General features: G+C 41.3%; 1 protein-coding gene across 1 annotated transcript in view; it reads right to left on the reverse strand.

The window, feature by feature from the left end:
- nme9 (NME/NM23 family member 9) overlaps positions 1–19,086 on the reverse strand; it is a 74,868-nt gene that overhangs the window by 18,973 nt on the left and 36,809 nt on the right. The window contains exons 13-19 of the mRNA XM_073046769.1: positions 17,684–17,791; positions 14,812–14,963; positions 10,723–10,867; positions 8,948–9,186; positions 8,464–8,520; positions 791–850; positions 243–344 (exon numbers count right to left, since the gene is read on the reverse strand). Of these exons, the coding sequence (XP_072902870.1) occupies positions 243–344; positions 791–850; positions 8,464–8,520; positions 8,948–9,186; positions 10,723–10,867; positions 14,812–14,963; positions 17,684–17,791 (863 nt within the window). The remainder of the gene's footprint in view (positions 1–242; positions 345–790; positions 851–8,463; positions 8,521–8,947; positions 9,187–10,722; positions 10,868–14,811; positions 14,964–17,683; positions 17,792–19,086) is intronic.

Raw genomic sequence — 19,086 nt, forward strand, 5'->3', positions numbered from 1 at the left:
AGTGTAGGTGGGTGTGCAATGACTAGCACAGGCCCAGTGGGCAAAAGGGCCGGTTTGTGTGTCATGAACATGAAGTGGTGGTAGGAATACACCAATGTGCTCATTTGACAATGAGCTTGCAAGGGTAACTGTTATCAGGTTATTCTTCAAGCTCTGCAGGTCAGATTGCTCTCTATGTACTGGAGTCTCTGTGCACAGCCCCTACACTTTCCACTACAGAGAATATTAGACAGGATCATTACCCTCTTCATTAAGTTGCCCCTCTGGAGATTCTTCTGGCAAATTCTTCTGCAAGCTCTCATCAAAGGCGCTCTTTGAGTTTTCACTCTGAGAGTCTACAGGAGCTGTAGAAATTAAAGGCACAAAAAGACTATTTTGGCAATTGTAGAGATTAAGTGAGAGAGAAAGAGAGGTTGGAGTGGACATAGTTGCTCAAAACATCGAATGCTTATTTCACTTCATAAATGCTGCCTGACCTGCAGAGTACCTCCAGCATTTTTTATGTGCCATAGGGAGAAAGCAGTTGGCCTTATGTGCATTACTCCTCTAATTCAACTGTCCATAGAAATTCATCTACATCTTAAGTACACTTTATGATACTGACCATCAGATCTACAACAGAAGTAATCTCAGTGGGACTGGTGTCAACCAATACTGCAATTTTGCGCCAATGCTTTGCACAATCTTTCCCGTCATAAATTAGGATGTCTCTATCTTTGGATGGAAGGTTTTAGCTAAGACTGTAGGTTTTTACCTTACAAAAGGGATGATAAGAGATGGATCCACTTACTTTCATCACCTACTTCAGTTTTCTCTGTTGAGTCCACTGCATCGGCTCTCAACTGTGTATCTAAAAGGCAACAAAACAAGTGAATGAAATATTATATTTACTGTTAATATCTGCCTCTTCAGCATACATGGAATACACACTTACAATCTACTTAATTTTCTATGTTCTTTAATATTAATTCTGTGGAGAATTGGCTCAGAGTTCTCTTTTATTTTTAATTTTAATATGTTCTCCTAATCCAGTGTGCAGGATAAAGACCAAAAATATTACTAACATAATTCTTTCTCTCTGCTGAACTGCACAGATCCAAAAGAAGAAAACTACATTAATCCCAAGGGTCCTGGATTAAAGAAAGGCAATGTAACCCCGTTTTGACGCTGCTGGTTGGTGTCTAACAGCCCCTGCTGGTGGAATGTGTACCCAGACATGATGGAGTCAAAAATCTGGCTCTGCTGCCCCTGGTGGTGGAGGAGCAGAGGTGCAATAGGGTAGGAATTGTCTTCTTACAATGCTGCAGTCATCATGAGACGAAGCAGAGGCAGACTGGCCTTCCTGCTTAGTATGTTCATGTGCTTGGAAAATCACTGCCTGTCTACCAAGAATCTGAGGATGACAAATCACATGGAGAAAGTTAACCGTTACTCTTTAACATGACACTTTATTCTGCATTCTGTACTGATGTGATGATATGATCTATATTGATAGCGTGCAAAACAAAGTTTTGCACTGTACTTCGGTGTATATGTAATAATAATAACCCAATTTACCAAATAGATGAAAATGGTGGGTTGATTCTTTAAAGAGATGCCAGATAGCATCTGTTGTTTCAAAGCGAAAGACTGATGCAAGGTACAACAGTGACACATTACATGGTGAATTCACTATTGTTATGTGGGAATATGTCATTCTTTCCCTCCAGACACAAAGTGATGTTAGAAGTAACTCCCTCTAGAGAGGTGCTGTAGTCTCAGGTTGTCCTAAAACATGGTACATCTAGTGTAATAGCTTACACTTTCTATACTGGAAGCAATGATGAAACTTTGGACAGAAATGGAAGATTTATTCTACACATCAGAGGGCTATATTTGATCCTGGAGTAGTGCCCAGTGCCTACAGTGTAAATGCCTCTGACAATATTCATCCAAGATTTAAAAGCAACCTTCACACGAAAATGTAGACCAGCCTTCTCAGAAAGCACTGCTCAAAGCTCAAGCAGAGTTTCTCTGCTACTTTGATAACAAATGGAGCATTCCATTTTGTCAATACCCCCACTGATTAAGTCTCTTGGGAGTGGCTATTGCTAAAGAATAAACAATGGAAAGTTACCTTCTTTTCACTGTGACCACAAATCTTTGCCTAACTGTGGATCAGGCCAGTCCACAGTTAGGAATGATCTCACTGACCAGTCTGCATTAGCCCTACTTATTAATATTACTGTAATGGAATAACATTGCTCCAACACCAACTAATAGTTTTAAAAAAAAGACAGTCAAAACTCCCAATTACTAATATCATGACATATTAAATACACACTATGATTTTCCGGAGTTAAACAGCTGGAACCTCAGTAACCTTGTCTCTGCCCTATTTCTCCTGAATATTGCCCAGTACTTGAACTGCCATATTCATAGTACACCTTGGGAAAAGATGGAAAGGGCTGTGTAGGAATGTTTCAATCATAACAATGAGGGGTATAGATACAAACATGCTTTTTCCACTGAGGTTGGGCGAGACTAGTATCAGAAGTCATAGGTTAAGGGTGAAAGGGTCAAAGTGGAAATATTTAAGGGGAACATAAAGGGGAACTTTTTCACTCAGAGGGTAGTGAAAGTGTGGAACTAACTGCCAGTGGAAGTGGTTGATGCAAGTTTGAATTGAGCACTTAAGAGAAATTTGGATGTACATAGATAGGAAGGCTATGGTTCAGGTACAGGTCAATGGGACCAGGCAGAATAATTGTTTGGCATAGTCTGGATAGCCAAAAGGCCTGTTTCTGTGCTGCCATGCTCTATTTTTCAGTAACAACATAGTGAGGTAGGACATAGAATAAAGCATTTGACAGGTCTTCCATGGTAGGTTGGTCCAAAAGGTTCAGGAACATGGGATCCACATTTAGTTGGAAACAAAATAGGGTTGGTTATTAAGAATAGATGATAGTAGTTGAGAGATGTTATTCTGAATGGAGGACTGTGACTAGTGCTGTTCCACAATATTCAGTGCTGGGAACTTTATTGTTTGTGATATGCACTCAGTGTATATTTTATTAGCTACTTCCTGTACCTAAAAAGTGGCTATTCAGTGTATGTTCATGGTTTTCTGCTGTTGTAGCCCATCCACTTCAAGGTTCGATGTGTTGTGCAATCAGAGATGCTCTTTTTAACACCACTGCTGTAATGTGTGACTATTTGAGTTACTGAAGCCTTACTGTCAGCTTGAACCAGGCTGGCCTCTCCCCTCTGAACTCTCTCATTAACAAGTTGATTTCACCCACAGAACTGCCACTCACTGGATTGTCTTGTTCTTCGCACCATTCTCTGTAAACTCTGAAGACCATTGTTCATGGAAACCCCAGCAAATCAGCTGCTCCTGAGATACTCAAACCACCCCATCTGGCACCAACAATCAACCCACAGTCAAAGTCACTTAGATCACATTTCTTCCCCATTCTGATGTTTGATCTGAACAACAACTGAGCCTCTTGATCATGTCTGCATGCTTTTCCTGCATTGAGTTTCTGCCAAGTTTGTCTGATCAGATATTTGTATTAACAAACAGGGACACAGGTGTACCCAATAAAGTAGCCACTGAGTGTAAATAAATGATCTGGGTGAAAACGTAAGTGGCCTGATTAGTAAGTTTGCAGATGACATGAAAATTGGCAGAGTTATGGACAGTGATGAAGGTTGTCAAAAGTTAGAGCAGGATATGGGTCATTTGGAAAATTGGGTAAAGAAGTGGCAGATAGAGTTTAATCCAGACAAGTGTGAACTGTTGCAGTTCGGGCAGTCAAATGTAAAAGCAAGTGTATAGCTCCCTAAGCAGCTTTGATATAATGAGGAACTTTAGGATACAAGTGCTTAGATCGTTGAAAGTGACAACACAAATGGATAGCATGGTAAAGAATGGATATGTTATGCCAGTTTTCATTGGCTAGGCATTGAGTGTAAAGTAGGAAAGTCACATTGCAGCTATATAAACTTTGTTCAGGCTATATTTTGAGTATTGTGTGTAGCTCTAGTCAGTGTGGATGAACTGGAGAGGCTGCAGAGAGGTTCACTAAGATGTTGCCTGGATTAGAGAGTATCAGCTACAAGGAGAGGTTGAACAAACTTAAACTGTTTTCTCTGAAGCATCAGAGGCTCAGGGGTAGAAAATTATTTGAGGCACAGGCAGGATAGATGGCCAGAGTCTTTTTCCCAGTGTGGAAATGTCAAATATTGGAAGGTGTCAGTTTAAGGTGAGAGGGAGAAGTTTAAAGGAGATTTGCTAGGCAAGTTCTTTAAACAGAGAGTAGTTGGCTTCTGAAATGCAGCACCAGGATAGGCTGGAGAAGCAGGTATGATTCCAATGTTCAGGAAGCTTTTAGATAGTGACATAAACAGATAGGGAATGGATGGAAATGGACAATGTCCAGATAGGTGGAATTAGTTTAGATTGGCATCAAGTTCAGCATAGATAGGATGGCCCAAAGGGCCTGTCCTGTGCTACCCTGTTCTATGTTCTATGTGATCAACCATTGATTTTGTGAATGGAAAACTGTTATAATGTTGAAAGGAAAACATTCCGTTTGGCTGGCCTGCAATTGAAATGCTGGGGGAAGATGAGAGGTCAGCACAGATTTTAGAGGCAAAATAAAGGGAGATGGTGGTTGTTGATGGTCATGATGCCTACCTCACTGCGCCCTTTTAGATCTGCTGATGTTACCATGTTACTCAAAGCAGACATGTGACATCTCCACACAATCCAAAAAAGCTTCACGCAGCACAATCCACTTCATGAGAGAAGGATAACTGAGGGAATGTCGGACCCAAATAACCCATGTCAGCTCTAACTTTAATCTGTGTTGATAAGAGTTCCAAAATGATTGATAATTGCAGCAGAAATCTTGCTTATTTATAGCCCTGGCTATTAGAACATTTAAAAAAAACAAATTAAAATAACTTGTTTTGGGAAACAAATTGGTTCATGATTAGACTGCTAGAATGTAAAACAACTTATAAATATCTCTTCAGATTTATTTTTGTGAATGAGCTTGGCATGTAACTTTACTGGAACAGAAACAAATTTGGATCATCTCAGAATGTAATACAAACCCCAGAGTAAAAGGGAGAGAGACTTGTGGTTTCTCTATGTTTTTACCTGCACTTTTCCTAAAGGTAATAGATGTCCTTAAGGAGTGTGACCCCTAGGAGAAAAGAGCCCACACCACACCACTGCCCATAAAACTGCAGCACATCACTAAGTCAGTTGTCCGTCTTTGCTTTTATTATAGACTAGGATCTCTGCTCAATTACATTGATTTTTTTTAGAGCAAACACGAGGAAATCTGCAGATGCTGCAAATTCAAACAACACACACAAAATGCTGGTGGAACACAGCAGGCCAGGCAGCATCTATAGGGAGAAGCACTGTCAACGTTTCAGGCCGAGACCCTTCGACAGGACTAACTGAAAGGAAAGATACTAAGAGATTTGAAAGTAGTGGGGGGAGGGGGAAATGCAAAATGATAGGAGAAGACCGGAGAGGGTGGGATGAAGCTAAGAGCTGGAAAGGTGATTGGCAAAAGTGATACAGAGCTGGAGAAGGGAAAGGATCATGGGACGGGAGGCCTCGGGAGAAAGAAAGGGGGAGGGGGGGAACACCAGAGGGAGATGGAGAACAGGCAGGGTGATGGGCAGAGAAAGAGAAAAAAAACAAACAACTAAATATATCAGGGATGGGGTAAGAAGGGGAGGAGGGGCATTAACGGAAGCTAGAGAAGTCAATGTTCATGCCATCAGGTTGGAGGCTACCCAGCTGGTATATAAGGTATAGTTCCTGTTACGAATGAGGTGCAACTCTGATGGGCAGAAGGGTACAGAATCGCCAATGCCCCCCCCCCCTTTTTGAGAATCGCAAGATCGCTATTATTTCGGGTCTGATACCCAGGAAATGAGAGAGATACACATCATGTCAGTAATGAGAGAAAGACGCAGGATAACAGAAAAGGCAGTTGTTATTGACAACGCAGGAATACACAAAGGTGGAATGTCTCCTATTGACAAAGAGAGAGATTACTGCTATTGTCTCTTGGAGAAGGAATTGTGTATTGAGTACTGTACTATTCATTGAAATCCCTCAGGGGGCAGCCAGAGTGGTCTGGTTGAGGGATTGCATCATCCCAACCTGATTGACATCTGAGACCCCGTAAGTAGGGATAAAAGTAGGGTCTGGGGAACACCCCTCAGATACACCAGGAGAGACGCTACGAGACCGGTGGGGGCTTGTGTGTGTGTCCACCCTTGCCTGGGTGACGAGTCCTCCACGGAACGGTCTAGCTAAAGGACGGATACGGATCAAGATCATAAAAAGGAAAGTCGGCAAGTTTTTCTCTCTCTCTCTCTCTCTCTCTCTCCAACAATTGCCACATGGTGATCAGCAACCACTGCAGCCTGTATGAACTGAACTGAACTGAACTTTATATTTCCATCGGACAATTCATTATCCCCTAGATAACGATAGAGCTTATTTCTTATTGATTATTATTATACCCGCACTTTTAGGTTTAGTATTGATGACGTATATTACCTGTATATTTGCATTGATATTATTTTTGTGTATTTTTACTAATAAATACTGTTAAAAATAGTATCATCAGACTTCAACGGCTACTCCTATCTTTGCTGGTAAGACACCCAGTTACGGGGTTCGTAACATTCCTCCAACCTGAGTGTGGATTCATCTTGACAGTAAAGGAGGCCATGGATAGACATATTAGAATGGGAATGGGACATGGAATTAAAATGTGTGGCCACTGGGAGATCCTGTTTTCTCTGGCGGAACGAGCGTAGGTGTTCAGCGAAACGGTCTCCCAGTCTGCGTCGGGTATCACCAATATATAAAAGGCCACACCGGGAGCACCAGATGCAGTATACCACACCAGCCGACTCACAGGTGAAGTGTCGCCTCACCTGGAAGGACTGCCTGGGGCCCTGAATGGTGGTGAGGGAGGAAGCGTAAGGGCAGATGTAGCACTTGTTCCGCTTACAAGGATAAGTGCCAGGAGGGAGATCGGTGGGAAGGGATGGGGGGGACGAGTGGACAAGGAAGTCACGTAGGGAGCGATCCCTGTGAAAAGCAGAAAGAGGGGGGGAGGGAATGATGTGCTTCGTAGTCGGATCCTATTGGAGGTGGCGGAAGTTACGGAGAATTATACGTTGGACCTGCAGGCTGGTGGGGTGGTAGGTGAGGACAAGGGGAGCCCTATCCCGAGTGGGGTGGCGGGCGGATGGGGTGAGGGCAGATGTGCGGGAAATGGGAGAGATGCGTTTGAGAGCAGAGTTGATGGTGGAAGAAGGGAAGAGGAATAGCCTATAGACTCTCACAGCTACCTGGACTATTTCTCTTCCCACCCTGTCTCTTGCAAAAATGCTATCCTCTTCTCACAATTCCTCCGTCTCCACCACATCTGCTCTCAGGATGAAGCTTTTCATTCCAGGACGAAGGAGATGTCTTTCTTTTTTCAACAAAGAGGCTCCCCTTCTTCCACCATCAACTCTGCTCTCAAATGCATCTCTCCCATTTCCCGAAACATTGACAGTGCTTCTTCCTATAGATGCTGCCTGGCCTGCTGTGTTCCACCAGCACTTTGTGTGTGTACATTGATTTTTTTTTAGTTGAAATGAGTGTAATTTGCATCAAATGCAAATTTTGTGAGTTCTTGCACCAGTTATTTCTGAAATAATAACAATAATGTTACTTACAAAATTGGTCATATTCACAGATAAGTTGAGAGTCCCCACCCATGTGTCAACCTTCAAAGAGGCTCTAAAAATTAAGCTGGCAGCGATAACACTGATAACATTTAAATGTTTTTGTTTGTAACTTTTGTTTTGATTTGCCAAAAACCCAACAGTGATATTTTCCACACGCGTGTCACATTTTACTTGCACTTTAGAGAAAGAAGCAGAGTTAATTAGCAGACACGCTAACTCTGTTTTTCTCTCCATAAATGCTGTCTGACCTACTGAACATTTCCAGTACTTTCTTTTTTCCTTCCAATTACTAATATTGATTTCATTTTGGTATAGGTCCATTTTTAGTTACAGTTATCAAACTTCACAGTTTCCAGCTTTGTGAAATGGAAAAATAGAAAAAATATATGTTTTCAGAAAAACTCCTAAATATACAGGTTTGTGGGTGATTTCATGTACAGCAATATGCAGAAATTCAGTGGGCAAGATGGAGAAACGGAAATATTACGTTAAAATTTGCTTAAGTCTGGGAACATTTTTTTGCAGGATCAACACCTTCAATTATTCCTTATTTTTGCAACATGTTGCTTAAAAAAGTTATTGCTTGGTACATTTACCTGCACAGAAACATTCAAATTTGTTTTCAAAAGTATGTTTTCGCATTGGCTATATTAGCTGAATTATCTAATTAAAATAACCATAGGAGACATTCATACAAACCTTCTGATTCCTCCATATACTCCGGGTAAACTATTTTCTCCAAGTTTGGTTCAATACCTGAAAGTAAAGACAAATGTCAGCAGTATTATCAATTCAAAAATTAACCAGCCTCTTAATATTACTTAAGCAGCCCTGTCATGAGCTTAATTAATTCTTTCAATCAATCTGCACTATAGCTTCAATTTTGGTCTTAAAAGATAATCCTTAAATGTCCAATATCCTGAAGCTTCAGATAAGGTGCATTTACAAAGCTGTCAGCTGCTTTCATATACTTACACCCTAAGCCTGTCATGCTTGTGTTGAGAATAACAGGTTTAGTGTATGGGTAAGAATTGGAATATCTAAATGATAAAATATTTAAATTTACATATATCTGTTTTTAAAATAACCATTTATTTCACATAAATGTGGTCATGTTTCATAATTTAACACTATAAGCTTAGCCAGACTCTACATTTCATTTCTTCCATTTATAGGTTCTGACCTTGGACAATACCATCCACTCCGATATTTATCTCTCCAAACAGAAACTGGATTTTTTCCATGGCTTGCATCTGATCTGTGGGACCATGCAAGGAATTCTGTAACACATCCTTTGCAAACTGGGCTCGTAAGGAATCTGGTGCTACTTTCTTGGCCTCCTCGGGATCTGTTGGACCCATCAAATTTCTCCATTCTTCCACTGCATTCTCCTTACTTAGAATCATCATCAATGATGGACCTCTGCAGGGGGCATGGAGAGGATCAGAGCCTTATCAGTATTAAACTTACTTTAACCTATCTTTCAAAATGTGCACAATTTCTTACCAGAAATAGGGCTCACAAAGAGAAAGTGGTTTCAAACAATAGATTTTAAAGTAATGGTTTTATGAACCTTCAATGTGCCAAAGTCCAAAGTCAATGTATAGAACATTCTATCTATTGAAGGCCCCAATGCATAAGTTGCTTAAGGCAAAGCTAGACCTACAATTTTTGATTTATTTGCAAGATGTGGACCCTTGGTAGAAATTTTAGTAATAATTGCCAATCCTTATTTCCCCCCAAAATGAAGAAGTTAACCACATTGTAAGTTCAGATGTCACATACAGGCTGACTGGGTAAGAAGAACGGATATCCTTTCCTCAAGAAAATTAGTGAGCCAGATGAGATTTGACACCAATCTGACAATACCTTGAACACCACGTAATATTGGAATTCCAGATTTAGTCACATCTGACATTGTATGATTTGAATTCCTGTTGTTTGATCAATTGCTAGACATGTAACTTAGCCACTTTGCTACCGTACTGTAACCACAGTCAGCTAAGATTATTATTTTCGAACATTGAGTTGAAAACAGTGTTGGGTGGACTAATGACCAAAACTCTAAAATTAAGAGTCTTCTATTGTTTATCAAATGATATTCATAGCTGAATCCCATCATATCTTTGTGTCCATGAACTCTGACTGTCAGCTTTTTCCTGACGTGTACCATCCTTTTAGTTAAAACAGAATATTCTAATGGCTCTCTGTCCTCCTCCTTGTGGAAGTACATAAAAGGACATAAAGGAGGGTCAGCCGAGAGGGAATGGAGCCAACACTAACACACTAACTGAATAGCCACTTTCTTGCTGTTGTTTACATTAATTTGTCAAACTAAAGAAGGTGGTTTATATGGTGAAAAATAAAACCCAGGAGAAAATAACGTTCAGTCAAATTATATTTTTATTTTCCCTATCCTTTTGATCGTAACTCTCTATTATTTATTTTGCCAGCCATATTTACATCTTGACTCCAAATACATTTCCTTTGGATGGCTGGTTTGTTTACTGCAGGAATAAAAGCCAAACCTTAAGTGATTTTCTTAGCAATGAGTAAAATGTTATATTTATAATCCAATGGGATTCATTAGTTGGGTTCGGCTTTGGAGACAAGGTGAGTTATAAACAAAGCCAGACATCGGTTCTACAGACTATCTGTCTACCCAAGAATAGAATCACATAATCATAGCACGGAAGGAAGGGCATTCATTCCAGCATGCCCACTTTGTAAAGGGCTATCCAATCAGTCCCCTTCTCCCCAGAGCTCCACAGTTTTCCTTTTTCTATTCCATTTTGTGAGCTACTTGTAGACAGTGCACTCCATATCATCAAATCTACATTAACATCCAGAAATAATTGCATTTCTGCCCATGGAAACAGTTTTCCCTCATCTATGCTTTCAAAACCCTTCAGATGTCAGAGCTCAATTAAATCTAGATAGAATCTAAATATAACCTACTCAGTCATATAGTCAATCAGCTTGTCAAAGAATGGCTTGCCCTTGTGTTCCTTGTAGAACTCTTCAGCCAGTTCTCTGCTAAATACCTTTTCTTCCATCTGTGAAATTATAAATCCTCCTTCTTCAATCTTCTGTATAATCATATCTGCCATAGTTGAAAGTTAAATCACACAAGCAGGTTAGCAAAGGTTGCACCCATTCTAATATGATAAAAACAATCATAGTGAGTGAGAGGATAAATATCACAATGATATTGGGAATGTTTTTATGGAATAAGAAAGCAAAATGATGAAAACGCTTTAAAAAGTGCTGGTGATTGATTGACTTCAGGAAGGAGAAGAGATGTACCTGCTCCTGTTTAGATCAATGGCGGTGAGGTTGAAAGGATTGAGAGCTTTGAATTCCCTGGTATAAACACTGCCAGTAGTCTGTCCTGAGCCAACCATGGCCAAGAAAGAACACCAGCACCTCTACTTCCTCAAAAGTTAAGGAAATTTGCCATATTCCCATCAAACCTTACTAATCTTTACAGATGCACCATAGTTAGCATCCAATCCAGATGCATCACAGATTCGTATGGCTACAGCTCTGTCTGAGAACGCAATAGGCTTCAGAGGGTTGTGGGTACAGTTCAGCATATTATGATGGACTCTGCCTACACTCCTCAATGGCAGCCACATGCATCAAAGATCCTCCCCACCTCAGTCTTCCTCTCTTTTCCCCCCTCCCATTGGGCAGAATATTCAAAGCCCGAAAGCACATATACCCAGGCTCAAGGGTAGTTTCTGTGCTGCTGCTATAGGAATAATAAACAGACCGCTTGAATGAATGGGTGGACTATTGACCTTACTGCACTTTCACTGTAACTGTAACACTTCACTCTAAATCCTGCTATAGCTTTTCCCTTGTGCTACCTCAATGCACTGACATGATGAAATGATCTGTATGGATGGCATCAAAAACAATGCCTCTCACTGCAGCTCAGTACAAATGACAATAATAAACCAATTTTGTTACTCTGACATTATTGTTAAAGCTTTCATGAACAAAATTATGCTCGTTTTCACATCAAGAAAGTTTTTCCATTTCATTTGGCAGAATTTTGTTGGAACTAAATATGACTGAGTGAAAACCTAAGCAAATTAGTCAGATCTGTATGAACTCTGTAATGCAGGACAATTCAAGAGAAGTCCTCATCTTTGTTTACAATTCCCAGCATTAGTTTGTCCAAGCCAGCCCTGGAACCTCCTCTGGTTTCTACACAGTTCCAGATCCTCTCATCTTCTTCAAATCTCACCTCACCTTTGCTCCCCCAACAACAGCATAAACAAGACTCTGATCTTTTGAAGAGCTTAAAACTGGCTTCACAGACAATGCTAGAAACACACCAACAAAATGGTCAATCTAAATGCCCAAAGTGCCAGAGCTCAAGGATTAAGTTGGTCGAGGCAGTCTTGAGGAGGACTTCATTGAATGCATACATGATAGCTTTCTTGAACAGCATGTTTCTAAACCTACAAGGGAACATGCTATCTTGGATCTGGTCCTGTGCAATGTGACAAGTAAACTTAGCAACATTGTAGTTAGGGATCCTTTTAGAAAGAGTGATCACAGCATGATTAAGTTACTCATACAAATGGAGGGTGCAAAAGTTCAATCTAAAACCAGGTATATTATGCCTAATAAAGGGAGACTACAAAGGGATGAGGGAGGAGATGGACAGGATAGACTGGGAACACAGGCAATATGGTGGGACGTTTGAGGAACAGTGGAAGACTTTGAAAGAGACTATTCCCGGTGCTTAACAAAAGTATATTTCAGTTAAAAGCCAGGATAGTAAGGGTGGGAAAATCCAGGCTTGGGTAACTAAGGAAATAAAAGAAGGCATCAAACTAAAAGCTCATGTGTACAAAGTTGCCAAGAGCAATCAGAAACTGGAAGATTAGGAAAACTTTAAAAAGTCAACGAAGAACCACTAAGCAAGCAATAATGAAAGGGAAGATAGATTATGAAAATAAACTAACACAAAATATAAAAACGGATAGTAAACATTTTTATAATTATATAAAGTGGTGGCTAAAGTGAACATGGGTCCCTTGGAGGACGAGAAGGGGGAATTGATATTGGGTAATGAGGAAATGGCTGAGGCTTTGAATGATTATATTGTGTTGGCCTTCACAGTGGAGGATCCATCTAACATGCCAAAGAGAGATGATATGGATGTGATGGGAGGTGAGGACCGCGATACAATAGCTATCACAAAAGAGCAAACTTGTGGGCCTAAAGATAGACAAGTCTCCTGGTCCTGATGGAATGCATCCCAGGGTACTGAAAGAAGTGGTAGAGGTTAGAGTTGAGGCATTGATGATAATTTACCAAAATTCTCTGGACTCTGGGCAGGTCCCGGCAGATTGGAAGGAGGCAAATGTCACACCACTGTTCAAAACGGGATGTAGGCAAAAGGCAGGTAACTACAGGCCAATTAGTTTAACATCGGTAGTTGGGAAAATGTTTGACGCTATCATTAAAGAAGAAATAGTAAGGCATCTGGAAAGAAATGGATCCATCAGGCAGACACAGCGTGGATTCAGCAAAGGCAGGCCCTGTTTGACAAACTTACTGGAGTCCTTTGAGGATATAACAAGCAAAGTGGATAGAAGGAAACAGATAGATGTTATTTACTTGGATTTCCAGAAGGTGTTTGATAAGGTGCCACATAAAAGACTTATCCGTAAGATATGGATGCATAGAGTTGGGGTGATGTATTAGCGTGCATAGAGAAGTGGTTAACCAATAGAAAGCAGAGAGTTGGGATACATAGGCGTATCTCTGACTGGCAATCAGGGGTGAACGGTGTGCCGCAGGGATTGGTGCTGGGTCTGCAACCGTTCACAATGTGCATCAATGACCTGGAAGAGGGGCCTGAGTATAGTGTATTTAAGTTTGCTGATGACACTAAATTGAGTGGAAAAGCAAACTGTGCAGAGGATAGAGAGAGTCTGGAGAACGATATAGATAGGTTAAGTAAGTGGACAAGGGTCTGGCAGATGGAGTACAATGTTGGTAAATGTAAGGTCATCCACTTTGAAAGGAAAAAATGGAAGATCAGATTATTATTTAAACAGTAAAAGACTGCAGCCTGCTACTGTGCAGAAGGACTTGGGAGCGCTTGTTGATGAATCACAAAAGGTTGGTTTGCGGGTGCAGCAGGCTATCAAGAAGGCAAGTGGAATGTTGGCCTTCATTGCAAGAAGGACTGAATTTAAGAGCAGGGAGGTCATGCTGCAACTGTACTGGAATTCAGAAGAATGAGAGGAGATCATATAGAAACACATAAAATTATGAAAGCGATAGATAAGATTGAAGCAGGGAAGTTGTTTCCACTGGTAGGCGAGAATAGAACTAGGGGATATAACCTCAAGATTCGGGGGAGTAAATTTAGGACAGATGAGGATGAGCTGCTTTTCCCAAAGAATGGAGAATCTATAGAATGCTCTGCCCAATGAAGCATAGAGGCAACCTCAACAAATATATTTAAGACAAGGCTGGATAGATTTTTGCATAGTAGGGGAATTAAGGGTTATGGGGAAAAGGCAGAGAGATGGAGAGGAGTCCATAGTTAGATCAGTCATGATCTTATTGAATGGCAGGGCAGGCTCGATGGGCCAGATGGACTACTCCTACTCCTATTTCTTAAGTTCTTAAGGATGTTTTATTGCTATTCATGTTCCCTCCTGGTAAACGGTGCCAACTTTGATAAGATACCTCAGGTTAAGCTCCCTCAGAAGATTGATATTACCAAACATCCCAATGTTCGTAAAAGTACAGCTGTACATGAAAAACTGTTAATGTTAGTGAATGGAACTATCCAGTCCACACTTCCCAGCTCTGTCTTTGCTATTTCCCATCTTCAAAAGTCTCCAAATGCACCTCTGCCCTTAACAGCATACTTAACACTCCTCTGAATAGTTTTTATATATTTATTGAGCATTTATTTAAAACATTTTAAAAATGCATGGCTTTTGATGAATTATGCTGTACTGAATGGCTGGACATTGTTTCTGTTTGTTTACTGATGTCTCTACACACCTTTGTGATTCTCCATTGCGTCAGGCTTGATGACGGCCAGCGTATGTTCCATTTGGAAGAAGAACTTCAGCTCCCATTCTGCCTCCTCTGGAGTGCTGCTGCCGTGCAGCTGATTTATTGGAACAGATTCCACTGTGAACTGTGCCCTCAGACTGCCGGGAGGAAAGCAATACATGTATTAAATATGACAGATTACAGTGAGGAATGTAATAAATAGCTCATTTGTAGTTTTGAGGCTCCAGCTGGCACACCTGGTCCTGTCTGCAAAGGCACTAGCCTTTCAAATTCCCTGAATGTATCAGTGACGCCTAATTCAAACTGTTATTACCACAGTCGAGTGCATACTCATTGCCATCAGGAGCACATAGAGGTGGTTCTAGCACAATCAAGTAGTGAATCCTGTTTATGTTCACACTAATACATTCCCCCACATTACACTACAGACTGATGACATTGCTGTACTTTCCTTATTTTAATTCACTGCCTTCACCAGCGAAACATAATGTAAGGCTTTATTAAAATAATGGATAGCGACAACTTTTCAGATGATGCTATGTCTTTGTCACAAATAAAGCACTTATTTGATCTGAAATGTTCTTTGAAAGAGCTTTTCCGATCTTTTCAGACCAAATATATTTTTCGCCAGTTTTCTATGCTTTTCTCTTCTCTCCAGAGGGTAGTCATGAGCTAAGGTAGTTCCATGGGTCTGCGGAGTCCTCCTGTATCACATCAAGTGTCCTTTATTCCTGCATTAGGCTAGTTAATTGCTGTTGGCAGGACACTTGATAATTATTGTCTGGAATTAAAATGTTGGTCATTCCTCATCCAGCATTCCCATAATGCACGTTAGAGCAAGGGCCACCAACCGCCCATTTGGTCAGTGAGTTCCCCCAGTAGCTCAGTCCCAGGATTGTATGTCCAGGGGAGCAGGAAGCAAGAGGACCATTGATCCCCTTCATACGCGAGTCAGCGAGTCCAGAGTTTAATGCATAGAATTTGGGGTCCTTTCATCAGCAAGTCCAGAGCATGAGGCCTGCAATTCAGGGTCCCATCATCAATTAGTCCTAGGGTCAGTACCGAAGCTTGAGGCCTGAAGATCGATTGGAAGTCCAGAAGTTGAAGCCCTGGTCTATGAGTCTGAAGTGCACTGGGGAATTGGAGGCCTGCTGTCTGCAAGTCTGCAAATCCTGTGTGATGCTCAAACACATCTCTCCCATTTCCCACACATCTGCTCTCACCCCAACCGCCCACCACCCCACTCGGGATAGGGTTCCCCTTGTCCTCACCTACCACTCCACCAGCCTCCGGGTCCAACAAATAATTCTCCGTAACTTCTGCCCTTCTGCCACCTCCAATGGGATCCCACTACCAAGCACATCTTTCCATCCGCCCCTCTTTCTGCTTTCCGCAGAGATTGCTCCCTATGCGACTCCCTTGTCCATTCATTCCCCGCCATCCCTTCCCAATGATCTCCCTCCTAGCACTTATCCTTGTAAGTAGAACAAGTGCTACACCTGCCCTTACACTTTCTCCCTCACCACCATTCAGGGCCCCAGACAGTCCTTCCAGGTGAGGCGACACTTCACCTGTGAGTCGGCTGGTGTGGTATACTGCATCCGGTTCTTCCAGTGCGGCCTTTTACATATTGGTGAAACCCGACGCAGACTGGGAGACCATTTCGCTGAAGACCTATGCTCTGGCCACCAGAGAAAGCAGGATCTCCCAGTGGCCACACATTTTAATTCCACATCCCATTCCCATTCTGATATGTCTATACATGGCCTCCTCTACTGTCAAGATGAAACCACACTCAGGTTGGAGGAACAACACTGATATTCCATCTGGGTAGCCTCCAACCTGATGGTATGAACATTGATTTCTCTAACTTCTGTTAATGTCCCTCCTCCCCTTCTTACCCCATTGCTTATTTATTTATTTCCCCCTTTTTTTTCTCTCTCTGCCCCTCTCACAATCACTCCTTGCCTGTTCTCCATCTCCCTCTGGTGCTCCCCTCCCCCTTTCTTTCTCCCTAGGCCTCCCATCCCATGATCCTTTCCCTTCTCCAGCTCTATATCCCTTTTGCCAATCACCTTTCCAGCTCTTAGCTTCACCCCTCCCCCTCCTGTCTTCTCCTATCATTTTGGATTTCCCCCTCCCTGTCCTACTTTCAAATCTCTTAGTATCTTTCCTTTCAGTTAGTCCTGACAAAGGGTCTCGGCCCGAAACATCAACAGTGCTCCTTCCTATAGATGCTGCCTGGCCTGCTGCGTTCCACAGCATTTTGTGTGTGTTGCTTGAATTTCCAGCATCTGCAGATTTCCTCGTGTTTGTGTTTTTAAATCCTGTGTGTGAACGGATTGATGGGAGAGAGAAAAGGGGCTTGTTTTGATGATGTTGCTCTGTTGCTTGTTATGTTCTGTGTTGTTCTGCCGAGCATTGTGGGCATGCTTTGCTGGCACTGAAATGTGTGGCAGCACTGCCATTAGGACTGTCTCCAGCACACTCTTTGGTTGTGTTGGTTGCTAATGCAAACAACACATTTCACTGCATGTTTTCATGTACACATGATAAATGAATGAATCTGAACCTGAATCAATCAGTTGTCTGATCGCCTTCAGAATCAACCCTAGTCTTCTAGTACAAAACTCAGTTTCAGTACCTCTGTTGCCATTGCTCTGACAGAAATCAGCTAACTTAGGGCCGTCTGGGGTTAAACATTTTTATTGTCAGATTGGAAGCTACTGAGTCAGCCAATAAACAAAGTCTGTTCATTCTTGACAAGGAGCTAATGGAGCACGTTTTTACTTTTCATCAAATCAATTCACTCCCAGTCTCTGCAAAGAAAATCGTGTGGTCATTTGAAAGGACATACCTTTCAGGGGCTTCTTCTTTCGCTTGGTGCACATCTTTAGGCCCCAGCTGATTCCTCCAACGTGCAACAGCATCTTTGCTGGCAAGAGCCAAAGCTAGTACAGGGCCACTGCAATACAGTACAGGCTAATGTTATCACTGATACAAAAGTTTAGTAGGTTAAATACAAGCAGAATATAGATCACTGATGATTCAAGGGAGCTTCTGTTTGGCTAAGATGATAAAGTCCTCCATGGAGGGCCAGTTGTTTTGTAATATTTTTCATCCTAATTTTCATGGAAACCATTCCTTCAAGGAATAATATCAAGCAGGTGTTGATATTGATGGATGTGTTCTTCTACCACCCCAGAGACCTGAAACATCTGTACTCGAGGGGTACTGCCTGAGCTTGCAAGACAGCTTCAGTAATATTCATTTGTTATTTTGGGGTGGAAAGGCCAATGCTCCTTCACTCAGGTGAATTTAATCAAAGGGAATTTTTTTCTAAAGGCAGCCATTTAGCCTCCAAGTGAAGTCACTGATCATCTTACCAAAGGCTAGGGCCCTTTCGGAATGCCTAAGCAATGTTTAAGAACTCTGAGATGAGATGATGTAAGATCCATCATGGACCTCTATACACTCTTCTGCCATGTAATTTTGGGTTACTCAGATTGCAAAGTATTCCTTGTACCAAAGGATTATAGGGAGGCATACCAACAAACTTGAAGACAACTGTATTTGATTATTCCATGACTCTTATATTTCAATCTGGTAAACTAGTTTCAATATTTTAAGCAATTAGATGAATCCTGACTAATTTGTAAACCCCCTTTCAATTTATTGGACATTATAACATGGATAGAATCAAAATCAAGACAATATGTTTTAGTATTTATTATTATGGAAACTTTCATTGATAGATACAGTACAGCAACTGTACTTATAAAGAAATAAAATACTGTTGTTGCTGGAAATGATTAAAACAGAATATGCAGGAAATACTCAGCAAGTCAGGCAGTGTTTACAGAGTTAAAACACTTAGTATCTTTTCAAATCAGCAAAATTAAAGGTAAATGGGTTTTGAATATTTAAAGGAAGAAATGGGACAGAATGAAGACAGGAGCAAGAGAAAGAGCTGACAATAGGCTGATAATCCATTATAACAAAAGCTTGGTGGAAAATGGTTTTCTAAATTTACCAAGGGTATTCAAAAGGAATGCTATTACCGTAGATGTCGGATTATAAGCCGCTACTTTTTCCCCACATTTTGAACAGCTTTGAACTCTGCGGCCTTTAATACGGTGCGGCTAATGTATGATTTTTTTCATGCCGCCAAAAACATTTTGCCTCGTAACAGTAGACCAATAAAATTGATGAGTAGTTCACAGAGGTCCAATGAAATTGTACGATAAATCAAGCGCACTT

This window comes from Hemitrygon akajei, chromosome 5, assembly GCF_048418815.1.
Source record: "Hemitrygon akajei chromosome 5, sHemAka1.3, whole genome shotgun sequence".
NCBI classification, from domain to species: Eukaryota; Metazoa; Chordata; class Chondrichthyes; order Myliobatiformes; family Dasyatidae; genus Hemitrygon; species Hemitrygon akajei.